The sequence below is a fragment of the Antrostomus carolinensis genome, unplaced genomic scaffold, assembly GCF_000700745.2.
Source record: "Antrostomus carolinensis isolate BGI_N321 unplaced genomic scaffold, ASM70074v2 scaffold105, whole genome shotgun sequence".
In the NCBI taxonomy this organism is placed as follows: domain Eukaryota; kingdom Metazoa; phylum Chordata; class Aves; order Caprimulgiformes; family Caprimulgidae; genus Antrostomus; species Antrostomus carolinensis.
In genome coordinates, this window is record NW_010315490.1 from 30,555 (window position 1) to 49,576 (window position 19,022).

The 19,022-nt window shown below is 37.5% G+C and overlaps 1 protein-coding gene across 1 annotated transcript in view; it reads right to left on the minus strand.

Annotated features, from left to right (window-relative positions):
* Positions 1–1,020: 1,020 nt before the first annotated feature.
* Positions 1,021–19,022, minus strand: part of CSPP1 (centrosome and spindle pole associated protein 1) — a gene marked incomplete at its 5' end in the record, with an annotated part of 44,640 nt that continues 26,638 nt past the window's right edge. The window contains 11 exons of the mRNA XM_029084948.1: positions 1,021–1,247; positions 6,304–6,454; positions 6,637–6,746; positions 10,641–10,704; positions 11,073–11,113; positions 13,066–13,206; positions 13,729–13,871; positions 14,575–14,695; positions 16,131–16,197; positions 17,334–17,438; positions 18,278–18,421. Coding sequence (XP_028940781.1) covers positions 1,021–1,247; positions 6,304–6,454; positions 6,637–6,746; positions 10,641–10,704; positions 11,073–11,113; positions 13,066–13,206; positions 13,729–13,871; positions 14,575–14,695; positions 16,131–16,197; positions 17,334–17,438; positions 18,278–18,421 — 1,314 coding nt within the window. The remainder of the gene's footprint in view (positions 1,248–6,303; positions 6,455–6,636; positions 6,747–10,640; positions 10,705–11,072; positions 11,114–13,065; positions 13,207–13,728; positions 13,872–14,574; positions 14,696–16,130; positions 16,198–17,333; positions 17,439–18,277; positions 18,422–19,022) is intronic.

The window sequence follows — 19,022 nt, forward strand, 5'->3', positions numbered from 1 at the left end:
GACCTTGCATTTCACTGGCCCCTGCTGTTGTACCAAAGTGATGGGTGTGATCAGCCTTTTGGCTGGTGAGCCAGAAACTCGGGGTAAGGAGGAGCCTGATTTGGCACAGGAAGGAACAGGCTAAACCCCTGAAGAAGCTGGGAACAACACAACGCAGGGGAATTCCTAACCAAGGGGAAAATCACAACCTTACCCTTGCTCCACCTCGTGTTTCAGTTCACTGAGCTCCTAATGTTGTGCTTCCATCTACATGTCCTTCCAGCTAAAGCTCAGTGCTTTTTATTCAGCAACTTTTCTATGTGTATTTCCTGCTTCCTTGAAGACAGCATTAATGTACTAGTTTGTCCAAGAGTAAATGTAAGCTGAAGCAAATGCTAAATTAAGAAATTGAAGTCTGCTTTCATATTTTTAGTAACAAAATAATTTATTAACTCTTAAATCAGAACCATAAATTAAATATAAGCAAGACTGTCTCTATTTCCAGCATGTAACAGGTTAGGGAACATAAGATACATTGCTAATAGTCATTTTTCCATGAAACTGGTTGCTGAGCTTTCACGCAGGTAGCACTCATCACTATGAAGCAAGTGCCCTGCTCCAAGTTATTTACTCATTTGGTAAAAGCTTAAAATGCATCTCTGTTTCTCAGACAGTTTTGGAGTTTGGCTACAAACAAAGCTAAAAATTAACTTTTATTTAATATCAACGTCACACACACACACACTCTCTGTTTTTGTAAGTCCAGCTCTGAGGCTGAATCTTAACTTGTATAAAAAGTGCAAAAACAGCCAAGCTCTTCCTCCACTTCCCCATCATGTCAGATAACCCATCCCTGCTCTCCCTCTCCACCACACTGCGGCTTCTGTTACTTTATTATTGCTATTTCGAATGACACACACAGCTCCACACCAAGTACAGGGAAGAGAACTGTCCCTACAGGAGACCCGGAAAGTGCACTCGTGCCGAAGAGTCGGTCCCTGCTCTGCTGCAAGGCACAGCTGGCGCCCGCGGGGGCTCGGCTCAGCCGTGGGCAGTTGAGAGGCCTTGCCAGCTAAGCGGGAGCCTGGTTTCAGGGGAGAGCTTTGCTGGGCTTGAGGGTTCAGCCATGAGCCTTTGGAGTGTCTCTGAAGTTCCTGGTCGCAGCCAGGGCTCTGTTGCAACTGTGTCAACAGAACTGGGCCTTCTGCCAGCGTTGGATGGAGCGTGCTTCAAAAGGTCATCTGCTTCGCCTAAGGAAGTGTTATCACCTGAGAGAGACAGAGAACAATGTGTTAAAGGGGACAGAAGCTTGTCATGCCTTACCACAACATTTTGTTCCATCGAACAGGCTCATCTGTCTGCAAGAAATGCTTTTAAATTACTTTTGTTTCTACTTAACACACATTTTTTTGTGTTCTGCAGAACTGGGCCCATCTAGAGCCAACAGCTGAAGACTCCCAAGCCTTTGATGTCTAAAGTCAACAGCTCCTCCCCCCCCTGCCAGATCAACAAGGAGGCAACGCAGGCAACCATGGTAGAAGGTTCTCGCTTTCCCAAAGCTTCTTATCATAGCAACGAGTCCGATCTGTCAGTGCAAACATGCATGGAAAATGCATATAAAAATGAGGCCATTAAATTAGTGTGTTATGGCTGAACACGCTGTACAGCTCATCGCTTACTCAGGTGAGAACTCGGGGAGGAGGTAATTACTTCAACACTGGTAAACAGCGTGGATGCAAGCAAGTCTGCACGTCACTGACCAGCACAGCCCACCACCTTAATGCAGTGGCATTGGGAAACGCACACGGGGTAAGTCAGCACCTTCCAGGTAAGAAAAAAAACCCAAAACAAAAAACCCCAAACAAACAAACAAACAAAAACCCCCAAAACCCACCATGAAAAACACCAGCCTTGCCCTCTGAACTTGGGATCGTTATCATTCTGAACGCTACTGTCTGTTCCAAGTGAATCAGCAATCATACAAACCTGGTATCTCAAACAGATACATTTTAGTGTGGAATATCAAACAACAGAATTTCTTATTATATATATAAACATAAAAGGATATAAATGTATCATTTCTCTGTGCTGTTAATTTTTTTTTTTATTGACAGCATTTACTTTTTACATATATGTAAGCTAAAAAATAATGCAGAACCGTCACACCTACAACAGGACTTAAAATTGCAATGCTTTCCTCTTTAAAGCTGAGGCGTGGAAATGAGGAAGTTCTGATTTGTTGGGTTTTTTTAAAGCTGGGCAGAAAAATGTTTGAACACTTTGGATGTGCTCCACACATCAAAAAACACCAGAATTTTTGCAGAAACATGCTAATTCCAGTAAAACATAACAGAATTTTATATTCTTTAGTGATAAAATATTTGACTTAAGCAATGTAATTTATGTGGAAAATTTTTCCAAACTTCAATTTTTTCATTCTGGAAGAAATTACTTTTAAAAATTTTATTTTAAACCAAAGTTTCTCTGTTGAAATGTTGTTTCTTCTGCAACAGGAAAATCTACTTTCCATCCAACTTTAGGTTGTTTGCAGTTAGTTGTAGGGTTCATGGCCAGTAGTTAAAACATGCAAAAATCAAGACAAAACTCTTAAGTTTCTTGTCAGTGATACAGAGACCTGGCGAGTTTTTACTCCATTCTTAATAAAAATCAGCAAAGTAATTTGAATGAATTATTGTACTTTTTTATCTTTAGAAAATGAGTTGGCAGGACTAAGAAGGGTTTATTCATTATATATAAGCTTATGACTTTAATATTAATGCAGGCAAAACATTTCCTCAGTAAGACAATTATTTGTAAAATTTCTGAGGCCATCTTTTCTCTCCCTCTTATTCAGATGCCACCAGGATTTTCCCATCAAAATCCTCAGTTTAACATTCTTAATAAAAAAATATAAAATAGGTATTTTGGTGAAAGTTATGGCTGCACATGTAGGGTATAGAAGTTGAAGTGCAGTCTGCTTCACTGAATCTTACACACTATTTGCCATGTCGATGCAGCAGATTCACCAAAGTTCTGCCTCATTTTCCTTCCTTTATTTTCACAGCAATTCCACTGCTGTGCTCTTCTCCCCCTGTATTTATTGAAACTTGAAAGCTGATGGTCTAAGCGGGGGTGTGAGAACCCAAGTCCTGCAGAAGCAGCAACCAGGTGTGTAGATGTGAAGGCAAGGACAGAAACTGCCCGATCCTGCATGCTGAAGGTTGACCTTTCCTTAGTGCCTAAGGCAGGATACAGGTTCTAAACCAAAATACCAAATACTTCTTGTTGAGTAAGAACTTGGCAGTGAATCCACTAGTTCTGTCACATCACACAGACAGTGATCACAGATGATCTGATCATCCCCTTCAAGCCTTCTCAGTCTGGTTAAAACAAAACTTCTCTGTAACATTAAAAGTGTAAACAGACCTCCCGCTCTGTAGGGCCCATCGCCTCCTTAGCTTGATGCTGGGTTTAAAGCTGGCAGGGTGAACCTCTGTCTCCTAAATCCTGGGTCAGATAAACTTTCTTGTGGATTGGAACCCACAGTTTTTACATACATAAGTGTTGGGGTTAACAACAGTACATGGCAGGAAAAATAAATATCTAAAGAAAAATAATATTCTCTTTGCTATTTTTAAAAGATATTATATTTAAAAACAATAACAATAAGGGAATGTAATTGTTTAGAGATAAACAAACTGTGGACTTTCAGCCCAGAAGGCTGCACGTCCCCAAGTTTAACTCTTACTACCTTCAAAGTTAACGGCATTAGATCTTCTGGCAGTCAGAGGTAAGAACTACTGTTCTGTCAGAGAGAAGATCATAGTGCACTTCACTCTATCAGACTCACTTGGTGCTGCTTTTAGAAAGCACAGCAGATCAGCTACAGTACAAAACTTGCTTCACTGTGAATTTCAACACTTTGTATTCTTCATAAAAAACTTCATGTATACTTCATGTGTGGCTTAATTGGGACACACATAAAGGATTTTCTTTGGAGTTGCCACTTGATAATTTGCAGCTTGTATCTGGAGGCTGGGGATAAGGAGACCTCTTTCCTTTGCATGAAATACTGATTTAGAAATTGAGTGGTGTCTGGACTCCCACTTAACCCTGACTGCAGCACAGCCCGAAGCCCGAACCCTGACTGCAGCACAGCCTGCCCCTAGCTGAGAACAAACTCCTTCAGCGCCCCGGAGTGGGTAGTAAGTGTTTGTCTTCTGTCAGCCTGAGCTTGCCAGGATTCAGTGCTGCTGCCCACTGCAGATGATCACAGGCTCCTGCATTCCTTTACTTAAAAGCACAGAGGAACGCCTTGCCTAAAAAACCTCAAGCAATTTAGGCAACTTCTCTTACACACAGCAGGGTCTCAGCCACCTATCTGATGTGCTCAAAGGTGTGAGAATTCTCTCTTCTGTATCTGAGTTTGCTCCTGTTTACACAGTTAGGAGCATGCACACATTGCCCACTGGAGAAGGCAGCTGCTGGCTGACAGAGACTTCATCCCCCAAAGCACCTCCCAAGTCTATGCTGATGGCAATGGGTTTTTGGGATGGGTGAAACAGAGGAGGACACCTGGCTCCAATATGCACTAATTTTCCAATTAAGAAAACAATTCTAGGGTGGCTTTAGGACTCCTGTATCAGTCCCATAAAGGAAAGTGACCTGCTGGGAACAGAGCCTCCTTACTGTGCCAGCAGGATCAGCTCTTAAAATCTATCAAAGCCTGTAAATTGCCATCTCCCAGTCATTTAAAGGGAAGATAACCAGTTAGAGTTCTCTAGTTACATATTTGAGAGTTGTTTTCTCCCAGCGGTGTCTCTAAAGGGTGGAGAAGAAATAACAGTCCTAGCTGTTAGGAAAGCAAGAGGATGCCACAAGGGCTCTATCAAACTGCTGGGGAAAAGGAATAAAAACCACTTGGCTTCACTCTTTTTTTTTTGTAATATCACAGAGTATGAGGAGGGAACAGGAGTGCAGGCAGCAGTGCAGCCCTGATGACCACAGCTGAGCAAAGTGATCTCTTGCTACCTTTCCAAGAGGCAGATATGCTAAGGATGAGTGATGGTCCCCATGTCTTCTAAACAACATGCTACATACAGACATAAATACACACACATATATATAAAAATTCTGTACATCTAAAGTCTGAAGCTCTGAAGACCATGACAAACAGAAGGCAAACAAAATAAAAAGTGTAGTTCACATAATATGAGGTAAAATTATAAAGAGGTGAGACAGAACAAAAGCAGAGACGTAAAAGAAGTTCACATAGCGAAAATGTCTGGATGGAGTAAAATTACTAAAGCATTTGTTTAGATTACAGAAGAAATGAATATGAATGGAGGTTTGGGTTTTTTTTAGTGACTTAAAAATCACACTGAGATGGTTAAAACAAACAAAAAAAGGATTAAGATCTTGCAAGAATACCCATAGCAACAGAAAAACTGGCAGCATCTGTACTCTCATTGAGTTTATAAAAAGGATGCTGATACTGTACTTGCCTAGACAACAGAGCAACTGCTTCCTAAAAAAGGGAGATTTCAGACTCCTTAGGAAAGAATCATTAGCACAAAGTGGATCAACTGGGGCATAATCCATGTGAGCCATTAAAGGCCATTAACCGTTGCCATAACTGGTACCTCTTACACAAAGTGGATCTACATCAGGCAGGCAGCCTATAGAGAACCTCTGAGAGAACTCTCAGGGTTCGATGCATTATAGGGTCACAAGATAGACATAATAAATTCAAGTGCACATATAGTGAAAGAGGTATCAACATCAACCTCAAATACTGAATGATCACTTATGTTAGCAAACCAATAGAAAATCCCAATTAACTAGAAATCAAAGTACTTCTTTATACACATTTTTTGGCATATCTTCATGCTGGTTGGACCACAGACATCTGATTCCTAGGAAAGTCAACAAACCCACGTAGGAATCCTATCAACATTAATCAGTCAGGAGTTTCATTTCTTTCCACTAACATTTCAGCTATGAAGATGGATATCCACAGCCTACTGCTAGCACTGACACAACACAATATTAAAAGTGGTACAGACAGGACAAGTATGAGCAGCTGATCAGACAGAATTATGAGTATCTTTTCCTATTACCCTCCTCTAAACTTACTCTAAAAAGCTGAGTTGAAGTTTGCTGAAGAACCTCTTGTACCAGCTACAGAACTCTAGAAATAATTCCTATGTTTGAGCCAGTTGCTCACCGTTCAACTATGGAAAATTTATTAATATTTATTTCTTTAACTATTGTAATTATTTTACATTAGTGTTCACTGCATCATCTCTACTCCACAGAGCATACCCAAGTAAGCAGATTTCTGCTGGAGCTCAGTCAGTCTGCGCAGTCGTTCCTCATTCTTGCCTTTCAGCTGATCAACGTCGAGGCTGAAGCTCGAGCGCGGAGAAAAGCTGTCAGGCTGCAGCAGCGGCGTCTGGCCCCAAGGAACATCCTCCTGCCAAAAATCCAAACATGCACAAATCCTTCAGTTAAGCAGGGCACTTTTTAAGAAGGCAAACAGCTTTACACATACATGCATCCATATCACCCAGTCACTAAGGAACCACAGGAACTGTCTGGGAGCATTAGATCTGTGGTCTACCTTCACAGTTAAGCCCATCTGGTTATTATACGTACAGCACACTCCAACGCTTTCTGCTTTATTCGTCTCCTCTCCCTTGCAGAGGGTGGAAGCTGTGGTGATAAATTAACTTCTTCTAAGGCAGGAAACGTTTCCCCATTAGCACCTGGAAAAACAGAGGTGAAAAACAAGAGGTGAAATCATTTGCAAAGAAACCAAAATACTAGACAGTGTTCAAACCTGTTTATGTTTTGAAATGAGCCAATATATTGTACTTGATTTAATCACAGGAATCAAAGGAAGGTACTCTATGAGGACACCCTGCATGAAGCCAGTGACAAACCAGATGCAGACAAAAGAACAAGGTACCACAATAGCAGCAAGACCTGAACTTCCAGCAAAGGCAAGGAATATCTTGAGATATATACTGAGATCCCTCTTATCTAGAGGACGAGGCATTTCACATCCTGCAAATCCACCTCCTACCTTTCTTCACTGTACCTTGTTTATACCTAGACCTTTAAAAAAACCAAGTTCTCAAATAAATATAGTATCTCTGCTTGAAAGAGAGAACACTAGGCAAATTGGAGGCATAAAAAGATACAAAATCATGTCATAAATTATGTATGTAAACATGTTAAATGGAATACATAACAACATTGTGTGGCATTATCATGTTACACGGAATATGGTAACATAATCAATGCCTTAGTCACATATTCTTAGTCATATCTTAGTCTTTTCACGTAATAAAGTGTCAGAATCTGTTCATACAAAAATAAAATAACTAAATAAATTTTTGATCAAACTTCTATCACATTACAGTGGGGGGAGTTTAATCTATTTTTATATTATAAATTAACTCTAAGGTGATGTCACTGCTTTCCACTTGTTTTGTCTATTCCCCCTTCCTTTGCTGACTCTGGAAACTATATCAAACACAAACTGTTTCAAACAGATATTTTTTTCTCTCTGGGACCAGTAACCAGTGCTCAAGGGCTGGTTTATGGCTTTGCCACTGGCCTGGTGCAGCCAGCGGGCTTTGTTTCCTGCTTCGGTCCCTCTAGTACCCTCAAGAACTGAGCCTCCCAGAAAAACAAAGGTCTCTGCTTAACAAAACCAACACAGAATCCATCACCACCAATCACTCTTCGTGACAATGAAGTGACCTTTTGGAAGTGCTCTCAGTCTAGTACGAAACATTAGGTTAAAAAAAGAAAAAAAAAAGAAAAAAAGATAAATGTGTGTAAATATACATACACACACACACACACACACACACACACACACAGAGTACTGAACAATTCTGCAGCATTTGTCTGGAATTATTTGGTTTGCTAAGGGACATACTGTGACATGAAAAATAAACCATAACTGTGGAAAGAATGAGGTTTTCATTTCCTAGCAATTTGAAAATAAATTTTAATGAAATATTTTCTATCGTATTCATGAGTTTCAAAGATTTTCAAATAAAATTCTAAAAGCAACAATTATTTTGGTTTAAAACTGAAATACTTAGGTTTGAAAAATAAATTTTATTCATTTGAAGTTCAGAGAAACATATTTTTTAAAAATTCTTTCATATTACCAGTTGATTTTTCCCTAGAAGTAAAAAAATCAAAGTATAATTTTGAAATAGTATATGGCTAATAATCCACTTACCAGAATTTTAGTTACAAGATCAGTTGAACTTCATTATATTCAAAACAGTGCTATTACTCAGAATACAAAAATCATTTAGCCATGTGAATTTATCACAGCAGAAACAAAAAGTAAAAGCTACAGAAGAATTTATTTGCACCTCTAGTGTTTCATCACTAAAATGCTACTGCATTCATCATTTGGATACTGCTACGTAGACGTGCTTTCAAACCACTGCATTAACACTAATGAATTCTAGGGTTTCAAGAGAGGCTAAAAAAGGGGAAAATTGATAAACCTCTTTATTCCTGACTGCCTCAAATTTCTGAGCCATAGGGGATAAATACAAATTCATTTGTAATGCTGACATCTATTACAAAATTGAGTTGAATTTTAAACCCATGTTAAAAAAACTCCCTAGAGGGTAATGTAACGCTCTTCTTAGGAAACGAAAAACATTGTTAAAATACACCACAACTATTTCACAAAAGACCCTCAGACAATGTTACCAGCACAATTCACAGAGAAGGCAGCCCACAGATAATGAGAGTTTTTATTTTTCATTTCAGGGATAGAAGTCACCAGGTTCATATTCAGAAATTTAATAGCTATTTATAAAGCCCAAATAATGCAAAGAGTAAGAAAGCTTTAGTTAGTGCCAACAGCTCGGTATTGGAAACGTGTTTTTCAACACAGCCATAAATTATCTGGGGAAAAAGAAAAAGAAAAAAAAAATAGGGGGATGAATAGCATCACAAGGTAACTCCATCACCTTACCAAGCTGCAAGAATCAGCTGGATGTGGAGAAGGAGGAAATAGGAGAGAGGACTATAAATATCATGAACCTTGTGAAAGTGGTGAATAAAACCAGGAAGCACCCCATTACACAGGTGGCACACGCAGAGCAGATGAAAGGAGAAGGTTCACAGAAGGCATAGTGTGGAAATGCTGATTCCAATTCATGAAAGACAACCTATTAAAGACCCAGCTTAGCAGGACTTATGAAATGCAAACCTACAGCAACTGACTCAGGAAGCCTCTGAGCTACAAGTCACTGGAGGCTGGAAGAGTCCTCCACAGCGTTGCTGGGTGCCTGCCCTCCTCCTTGTGTTCTTCCCCATGTGCCTATCCCGGCTCCTGTTAGAGCCGGGATACTGGGCCGGGTTCTAGACTGATGGACTCTCACAGAGCAGCCCTTCATCACGTAACTAATCACAGTATTTCATCACCTGAAGACGACCGTACTGCAGACTACAGCGAGTACCAAATGCACTGAGCCAGCCTGAAAGCCCCATCCTGTGCCCCTCCCAGCGCCGGGTTCTATCCTGTCCTCCAGGACTTGCATGTTAACAGAATAAGCTTGAACAGATTTCAAATGAAAACTTCTGCTTTTAACCGAAGCCAGAGATAGCAATCATCAGTATACAAGAAACACCTCCAGTTTCATTAAAAAGCAGTTGAAGGAATCTTCTGCAGCACCCATACAGCAAAGAATAAAACCTTGCAAGATGATTTCCCACAGGTGACTGAAGAGAATTGGAAGGTACTGCAATGCCTACTAATGGAAAATAATACATAGAGGCCTGAGCTGGGTGTGTTCCTTAAAAAAGACAAGTTCCAGCCTTCTTATTTCTAGTGACTGGAAACAAAACACATCTGAAACAGCACTTTTACATACATGCATAGAAAGGCTGAAAAAAAGAGATATAAGACACTGTGAGACATAAAAATCATCTACTTCAGACGATTAAGATGTAACAATGTTTACAAGTATGATGTTGCAAATTATGTGAAATGAAGTAATGTGTGAACAGCAGAAAAGTGAGCAATTTAGAATAAATCACTATTTTATACCCATCCAATCATACTTAAAATGGAGCATGCTTGTAAAACAAAAGACTGAAAAGGTAAAGAATCGCTGTCTGCCCAACACTTTCACATTTCACTATGGAAGCTCGTAATTGTAAGCTGTGATTGCCAACAAACTATGTTATTTGCTGCAGAACAATAGAAGAGGATTGCATATTCTACCATTGTAACACATTTACTGAATAAATATTAGCTTTTCCTTATCCAAAACTGGGAAGATGTCAAAAAACACTCCATGACAAGGCTAACATCCCACTCAGAGCACAATGAGAATGGAAAGATGCTTTCTCATGAAAACATGTCAAGTGGGATAAGGCAAGTGAGGAGCATCATTAATTTTAGGTGTGTCCTACATGAATTTCTTGCAGTACACATCCAGAAATATCTACATTTTAATTTGGAGGCATAATTTTTGAATACTTTAAAACAATCACCACAGCTACATTCACTGCAATGTTTGAAACATTAATAATAATTTCAGAGACACATCGTTAGATTAAATGACATGTTTGCATTCTCATAACATAGTTAAGGGGAGGTATAAACTCACCAATAAAAGTGCTATCTGATTCCAACAGTGAATTTTTCAAGAATTCATTAGATTCATTCCTGAACTACAAAAGTGAAACAGAAGACATGCAAATTCAGATGTCTCAATATCTTTCTGGGGCTAAATTATAATTAATGTAAATTAATTGCCAAACTTTTTCAAAGCAAACATCATATGAATATAAAATAAATATCAATTAATAGAACAAGAAGGGAGTTAAAGAATCAAACTATCTCTACATACAAAGATAAACAACTTGTATGTCAAGTTTAAAGAAGCTGTTACTCATTGTACTGACAAGCAAGAGAAGTAAATAAACTTGTGGTCTTGTTACTTAAGTGCAATTCCTTTCTCCAAATCTGTGAAAGACACGGTACTTCTCACACTTGAAGAAGGCAAAGTAATATAATAAAAAACTTGCTTTATCCTTACCAGCCCCATGGTTTGTGCGTTACCACCAGAAGCAGAATCATCTTGAGCAACAAAAAAGCCACATACAGAAAGGACAAGATAATAGTATTGACATAAAAACAGTTAATAATAAAACATATTGAAAGTTTTAGCAGCATATTATTACAAAAATGAAGACCACTATGCATGACTTCTTTAGAATTACACACTTTAAACTCCATCTGAGCTTCACAGGTAGGATACAAAAAAATAATGGAGAGAAATCTCTGTAATTGATCAATTTTTGTTTAAAATTGCTATGACCCAAGTAGAAAAATAAACCAATACTCTAACAAACTTCAAAAATTAGAGAGTCAAAAATGAATTCCTTCTTCCATAATTAGTGATCACCAGTGCTGTGTATTTTCTGTCCCAACTTTGGTTTTTGCCATTATTTTTAGTAGTCTATCAAGAGCTAGACCAAGGGAGCCAGGAGTCTCTTTTATATGTAGTAAAGCTAAACATTACAACAGTTGTGCAGTTAAAACTCACAGATACTCAAAAAATTTTTCTACTCTATATTCCAGACATCTCCTTGCTAGGAATAGGCACGTTTGCATATCTAAAACAATCGTATTTATATTGACAGAACTCAAGTCTAATGATGTTCTCCCCTAGGTGGGACATCTCAATAACCAGTTTGACTTGCAAGAAGGATGCCATGTCACAATAATCTGTTAGATTAAATCTTGGCTTCTGTCAGGGTATAACAATCAGAGCAGGAGAATGCAGAGAGCCCCAAGAGTGAGTGTATGCTCAACATGCTGAGCACACTCATTTCACAGATGAAAGTACTTGCCTAAGGATAAAAACCTCAGCTCTGGAGAGCACAGAGAACCATTCAGAAAATTAATCTAACAATGACCCCATGCATGCTGGAAATACAAAGAAGCAAAACTGAAGTTACTCTTCTTACCTCGTTTAAGTTTTCAAATAAGATATTTAATAAGATAGATTTTATTTCTTGCATGTCTGTCTAGCAAACTTATCCAGGGTGTAGCTGACCTTCTGTCTTGCATCAAAAACCATAGCACACAAAAACCACAGGCTGTCACTCCTCCTGGACAGACAACCAGCCCATTCCCAATGTGCTACTCCAGTCAAGCAGAGCCCAGCACTGCAATGCAACATCAAACCTGCTCCTGTGCCTTTCTCTCCTATCCCCCAAAATACTAATCGTCCAGACATCTGCAAAAGACTGACTTATTTATAGGGACACAGCAAGCATTTTAAAAGTTTGGGACATTTTAAAAAAATCATTAATTTCTCAGGTTATAGTTCCACTAATAGTCCAAAAATTTCTCTTTTACATCAAGAGAAAAAAAAGCAAGCAAGAAAAAGCATATTAGAAGGAAAACATCCCTAACACTCACCAGGGTACCAAACAAAACACCCTGCAAGTAACTGTCACCCTTCACATCTTGGTATCAATTTTGTTAATCTTACTCACATATGGGTCTGTTAACAGGTAACACAAACAAGCCTCAAAGCACAACCAGTGGTAAGAAGCAGCATTCAGTTTTTCTAAAGCAGTATGGAAAGGTGTAACTATTTTCCTTTCATATGTTTTTGGGGTTTTTTATGCCAAGGCTCTAATGCTAAAAAAAGTCTAAGCAGCAATCTGAAATTGTCCTGAGTGTTTGTGGCACGTGGGGGGCAGAGGCGGCCACTGTGAGAAGAGAACTTTCTAAAGTATGAAGCACTAGCTAAATTACTTTCAGGTCACCAAAGAAAAACAGTCATAGTGTTTTGGTGGGTTTTTTTCTAAAGGGAAAAAAAAGAAAAAGGCATTCAGGTTTTTGTGCTTTACACTATGACAGAATTTCAGCGTTCCGGCGTTTTACTGTTCTGTACTGCAGTGCTGACATTGAACTTAAAAAAATGTCAAGCTAGAGGTGGTGGGTTTTAATTCTTATCAAATACAAAACAAATACACAAAAACCACTGAAATTATCTCAGACTGTTCATTACTTACCATCTGTTTCTCTCCTCATTCTCATTCTGTCAAGTTTCTTCTGCTGCTCCCTCAACAGTGCCTGCTGTTGAATCTCTAGAGTCTGGTCATCTTTTGGAGGATCAGGATACATGTGCCTTAAGCCCATACGCGTTTCAGAATCTAGAGCAAAGACAGGAAACTTAAATTTCTCCCTAAACCAACATTTCTGAAAAAAAGAAATTAATGAATGAGGCTACAGGTACAAAGTCACAAAAAACATTAAAAACAGTGGTGACAGTGGCCAAGAGGATGAGCCACTTTAGCAATGATTTTACTATATTTAAAAAAAAAATACTTTCTGGTGACGGAGAAACAGCAAGTACACAAGTTACACAATTCATAATTTGTTGTTGGGTAAAAAAATCAAATTCAGTCTATGTTCAGTAACATTATAGTATGAAATGCATAAGAAGTTTAAGCAGCAAGGACTAGAAGCTAGGGAAGTACTCTGAGTGATAACTCATTGTTACAATGTCATGAATTGTGTGCACTCGTAGAAACAGCCACAGAGAGAGACAGACACACACAAAATGCTGTCCACAGTGTATATTGTGTATGGACAGTAGCCTCACTTTCATTTTTGTCCCTAAATCCTGAGTGGCATGGAAGACTGAGGAGAAGAACCAATGTTTCACTACCTGCCTTTGTATTTAAGTTCATTAAATTCCCAGATATTCTGTATATTGACGGGATCTTGTGCCTCCTTTGATGAAGGTCGTCTTACTGGAGCCTGCAGACGAAGCCTGGCCATCTCAAATATGTCCTTTGGATTCTTCTCTCTCCTCCTACTTGTAAAGTTTGTAAAACAAGCAGAATATAATTTACCACTGTCATATTAATGAGTTGAATCTATAAAGTTCCTATCTTTTATTCTTAAATAAAGCTGTTGTGGTGGTTTGGAAAATAAATCTGAAAGTAATGACACTGCATATTGTGTTATAAAAAGCGATACACTACTTAAAATCAAAACCAACCCTCTCACTTTATGGAGTGGAAATAAAGACTGATGATCTGATGAGTCTTTTCCAACTAATTGGTATGATTAACTAATACATTGTGGAAGTAAATCAAGTTTTTTAAATAAAAAGGGTACGACTTTCAATAAGAAAGAACTTCCACAGCAGTATGCCATTTATAAGCACATTCATCAGCAGTAGTACTGCAGTTTACAGGCACAAATTATGCTCTAGGAAAAAAGGTAACAAGACAAAATTCTGCCTTAGACATCTGCTTTGGACCACTCTCCAAGATGGAGTAATGCAATTTCCAATCTTACCAGTTCAGCCATTCATACACTAAGCTATAGTAAGAATCTTGGAAAACCCCCATACACGTTAGAAAAAATGAAGATCGTTTTATATACAAGTTCTATCTTTATATTTTCATTCCACTCATGTATATTAGCCAATTAATACTAGCTACTAATATACAGTAGCTTTGAGTTCCTGTGCAAAATCTAACTTTTAAAACTGAAGATTAAATTCTTACCGTGTAATTGGTACATCATCATCACCAGACACATTTAGCAATTGTTCCTGCAGTCGCCTCTCTTCGCTACGAAGCTGTTTCCTCATCTCTGATAATTCATTTATCACATTCTTTCTTTCCTCTGGAATTTAACACAAATAATTTAAAAATAAAGAGTGTCAGAGACACTTTTCTGTCTACCTCATAAATGTAAAGTGGAAAAAAATAAGATATAATGAACTGTTAATTAAAACAAGGACTACACAAATACAAGAATCACAGCATTTCATACACTAGAAATTAGGTCAGAGCTTGTATTTTGAGACAGCACAAGGACCAGATCCCCTGAACAGCAGAAAGCAATCAGACTCCAAAGGAAATGTTTCACTGTCTTTAAAGAAGGAAAAGCTATGAAATACCAGCAAGTGGGCACTGCCATTAAATAGCCTTATTTTGAAATTAGCAAATCTACGGTCCTCAGAGTTCCAGAGGCAGCTGACAGGAACTGAGGTGGTGTCAGCAAGCACACAGCCTCATTTCTGTTTCCTGACTCAAAAGTGGGGTATCTGTCTGCTCAGTGCAGATTCTTAAGTGTTCAAGAGTTCTAACTTCAACGCTTATTTTTAGTATGCGCTTATGTTGACTTTTTAGACCAGCTTTGGGTCTAAACTTTTTTCTGTGGTCAGCACAGCATTCCTCCAGAAGTTAAAGAGTTTCATAAATTCCTTATTTTCCAAATAACATGCTTAATAATTTGATATTTTACTGACTTTTAGTCTAAATCCAGAACCCAGCAACCAAGCAATTTTTACTACCTTAAATCCTCAAACACAAGATTTAATTCATATGTCTATTTCTCTCATGACAGATGGTCTGAGGAAATCCATTTCCAAGAGCAGCACTAAGAACCACTTCACTTTCATTTAGTGGAAGAGCCATAACTCCCCAGAATGGACCCAGGTACTGACTGCTGGGGGTCAGCATTTGTAGGACATCATTTACTGTTACATTCCATGTCTTGTTTCTTTTACACTTGTGAAAAAGAATCAGAAGAAAAATTACTGCTTTCCACCCACATATTACCAGGATAACTAATATATAAAGAGCAAAGGAGATTCTCCCAGCATGTCTGAATTTTAAAACCACCAGTGAAAGCTAAGAAGAACAAGTAGAGGATTAGGCTGATCAACAAATAGAGCAGAATTTAAGAGTTAGGACTGCAATGCTCTACACATTGTTGGCCTAATCCATTACTCAGCCAATCCAAAACTCTCCCATTTTGCAATGCTCTGGTCACAATGGTCACCACTGTCCTGACTGAAAGATCCAGCACTTCTCGTGCAGACTACTCCATTATTAGAGTTTTTAGAAAAAAATATTTTGTGATGAAGACACATAATAAGTGCCCTTTATTTTTGTATTAATACTTCAGACATACCATACTAATATACTGATAATACTAAAATAGAGAGAACACCCACACAGAATTGCAAACTTTATAATACTATTTCTTTGCAGGCAAGAAAGAACAATTTTGTTGTAGCAGAAAGTGAGCTTGCAATAAAGACAATACCCACCAAGCGCACGCAACTGATTTCTTCTAGCAGGGACAGGTGGAGACGGAACCCTCGGTTGAGGGGGATCCTAGTGATCATAATTAGTTTGAAATGTTAATATGTCAAAGGAAGAAAATATAGCAGATATAAGTACATTTTATTTCCTTGATTTATGTCCAATCTACATTAACTACCACTACTACTGGAAGACAGAGTAGTAACTTTACAGATTGTTAATGCCCAAGCTTTTTTTAAATCTGATCTTTATATGTATAATCCAAATTACTCTGATAATATCTACAATGCACTATTGAGAGATCTAGACAAAGCTATACCAAGTACTGCAAAGACACAGAAATAAACTGACCTTCCTCCAGAGCATTCTTAACATTATTCTTAGCATTCTTCTTGTCACTTTCTTAGGGAAAGCAACAGTTTTAAGTAAGGTTTAAAGTCTTACCTAAAACATTTTCTGAAACTGCACTATATTTTGCCAAATTATAATTTTACTGGCAAATTCATTTTTTAAATTTTTAGCCCAGTTAATATAGACAGTTGGCAAAAAAAAAAACATTTCCAATAAAGAGTCATAAGTGTAGCCTGAGATTCAAATATCATAGGTGATTATTTAATCTATTCTTCACAGGAGAAACTTATTAAAAAAAAAATAAATTGTCCCAGGGAAGTTGAAATCAAGTTAAAGAAATGAGAGGTCTCAGGACCACTACTGTAACTCATCTGTGATGCAAAGAAGAAAGTGAAGTGTGTTAGGAGTTATGATTTTTTTATACCTTCAAAAACATAAAGATAAACCAATAATGTCTGTAGCAAGGAATCAACATTAACTTCACACCTGAGCTAAGTTCTTCTCTGAGTGAACACAATGAGTTGCTAGATTAGATGTAAACTTTCCTATTCTAAACCTTGAGATCATTAGACCCTTGGTAAAGGGTCTGAACAGAGTATGTACACTCAAAAATGAGATGCCCATTTCTACGGAAAATGAGCATGCAGAAAAAAAATTAAAATAATCCTTAAAAAAAATTTCTGGAATACTTTAAATGAAATTGAACATGAAATTTCAGAGCTACAAACTGGCTAATATAAAGACTGTCTCCAGTTATTTGTGGTATTCCAATAATGATTGTCAAATATTAAAAACCTGGTTGATTCAAAATGTACAGTCTTAAATAAATTAGTAAAAGTTTACTATAAAAATCATACTTGTGCATAGTAAGATATATGGCTCTCAGCTGAAGGAATCCTTTCTTCTTTTCTTATCGATTTGTTCTGAAGAAAAAAAATGACAGGAGAAGGCTGCCTTGAAAACTGCAAGGAAGAAAAGATTGAAACTACATTCCTATAGACTCTGAATAAAGTATTATTTTGGACAGGAAGAATTTTGATAATATTTTCCATTTGACAGAAAAATGCTTTTGCTTATTAATTGAAGCAATTAAAATTAATTGAATTATATTTGTACTTAATTTGCTTTCAACTCTTAACCAAATAAAATTATTAAAAAATTATTTCATGTGATTTTATTTTCTACCTATAGTAATTTCAATACTTTTTTTCTATGATGTAGCTTTTTAAATTTATGGTTAAGTTACTTAACTTTTTTTCCTCTAGACACTTCCATTTTTTCTGTCCATTTTAGAGGAATGACATGTAGAAATTTCTAGAAGAGAAACAGTTCTAAAATTTATTTAGATTTTGTCCATCGGAATTCTATGTGATGGACTTCTTGCATCATCCAGGTCAAAGGAAGATAATTAAATTACAAAGAACATCATTGCTAAAGATGAACAGTCCTCCAGTCCTCTAAATTATATCATTCCATTTGTATTTGGACCTCAGCAAAAGCAGGCCAGGGTATTTCACAGCAGATACAAAAATCAGCTATAGAGCGCAGCTTGCTCTTGTTTATCTTGGTTTTCTTATTTTTTTTAATGTGAATTTGATCAGCGAGACAAGTTTCCATTGTAGCACGTGTGATTTTTCTATCAGCTGTTCTCCACGCCTGCGCTAAGTGTACCACAGCTTGATAAACTAAGAGGGGAACAACACGGAAGGTAGAGGTCTAGGAAATCATGCAATTTTAAAATTCAGTTATTTTTAAAAGTTAGGAAGAAGTATTTGTATCTTAGAAAGTCACTGAAGCATACCATCCTCTTTTCGTCTTCCGTCTTTTCTTTCTCAAAATATTGTCTAAGTTCTTCTCGCTTTTCTTCTTTTTCTTTCCTTCTTTTTTCTGCCTCTTTTTTCCTCTCTTCATCTAATCGAATTATTTCTTTATTTTTCAGTCTTCGCTGTAACATAAACATTATTAGTACATTAAAAAGACTCAATATTATTAGTTTCACTCTGTTTTTCCTTGAGAAGTTAAAATTACACATTAAAGTGATGAGTATGAAATGAAAAGCATATTTCATTAGGCTGACTTCAAACATTCAAATTTAAAACTATGCCATGCAACTATTAAACATCTGCAGTCATGGCTCTGCTAACATTATTTAACAGAATTTCTAATAACTTCCATAAACACCAGCCTGTATCCCCAGTTAAGGCTAAACTGTAAGAGTAATTTCCAAAAATTCAGATTCAAACAAAACATACTGCAAACATGCCCACAGAGAAAATTTTCATTCAGTCTCAATTTTAGTCTTCTGTCTGTGAAAAGCGACAACACCAGTCAGCTTCTACGTTATCCCAGACCAGTTCTATTATCCAGAAGGCAATTTGCAACTAACTTGCTCATACTAGAAAAGAGAACCTGGAATATAAGCTAAGTGTTCTATCTTGAAAATCTTGAATATCTACATCCTGAACTGATCTTCCACAATCCCGCAGGGCACTGAAAGATTTTTCCATCTCTGATGGCCTTGTGTCCTTTTCCCACAATTATTGATG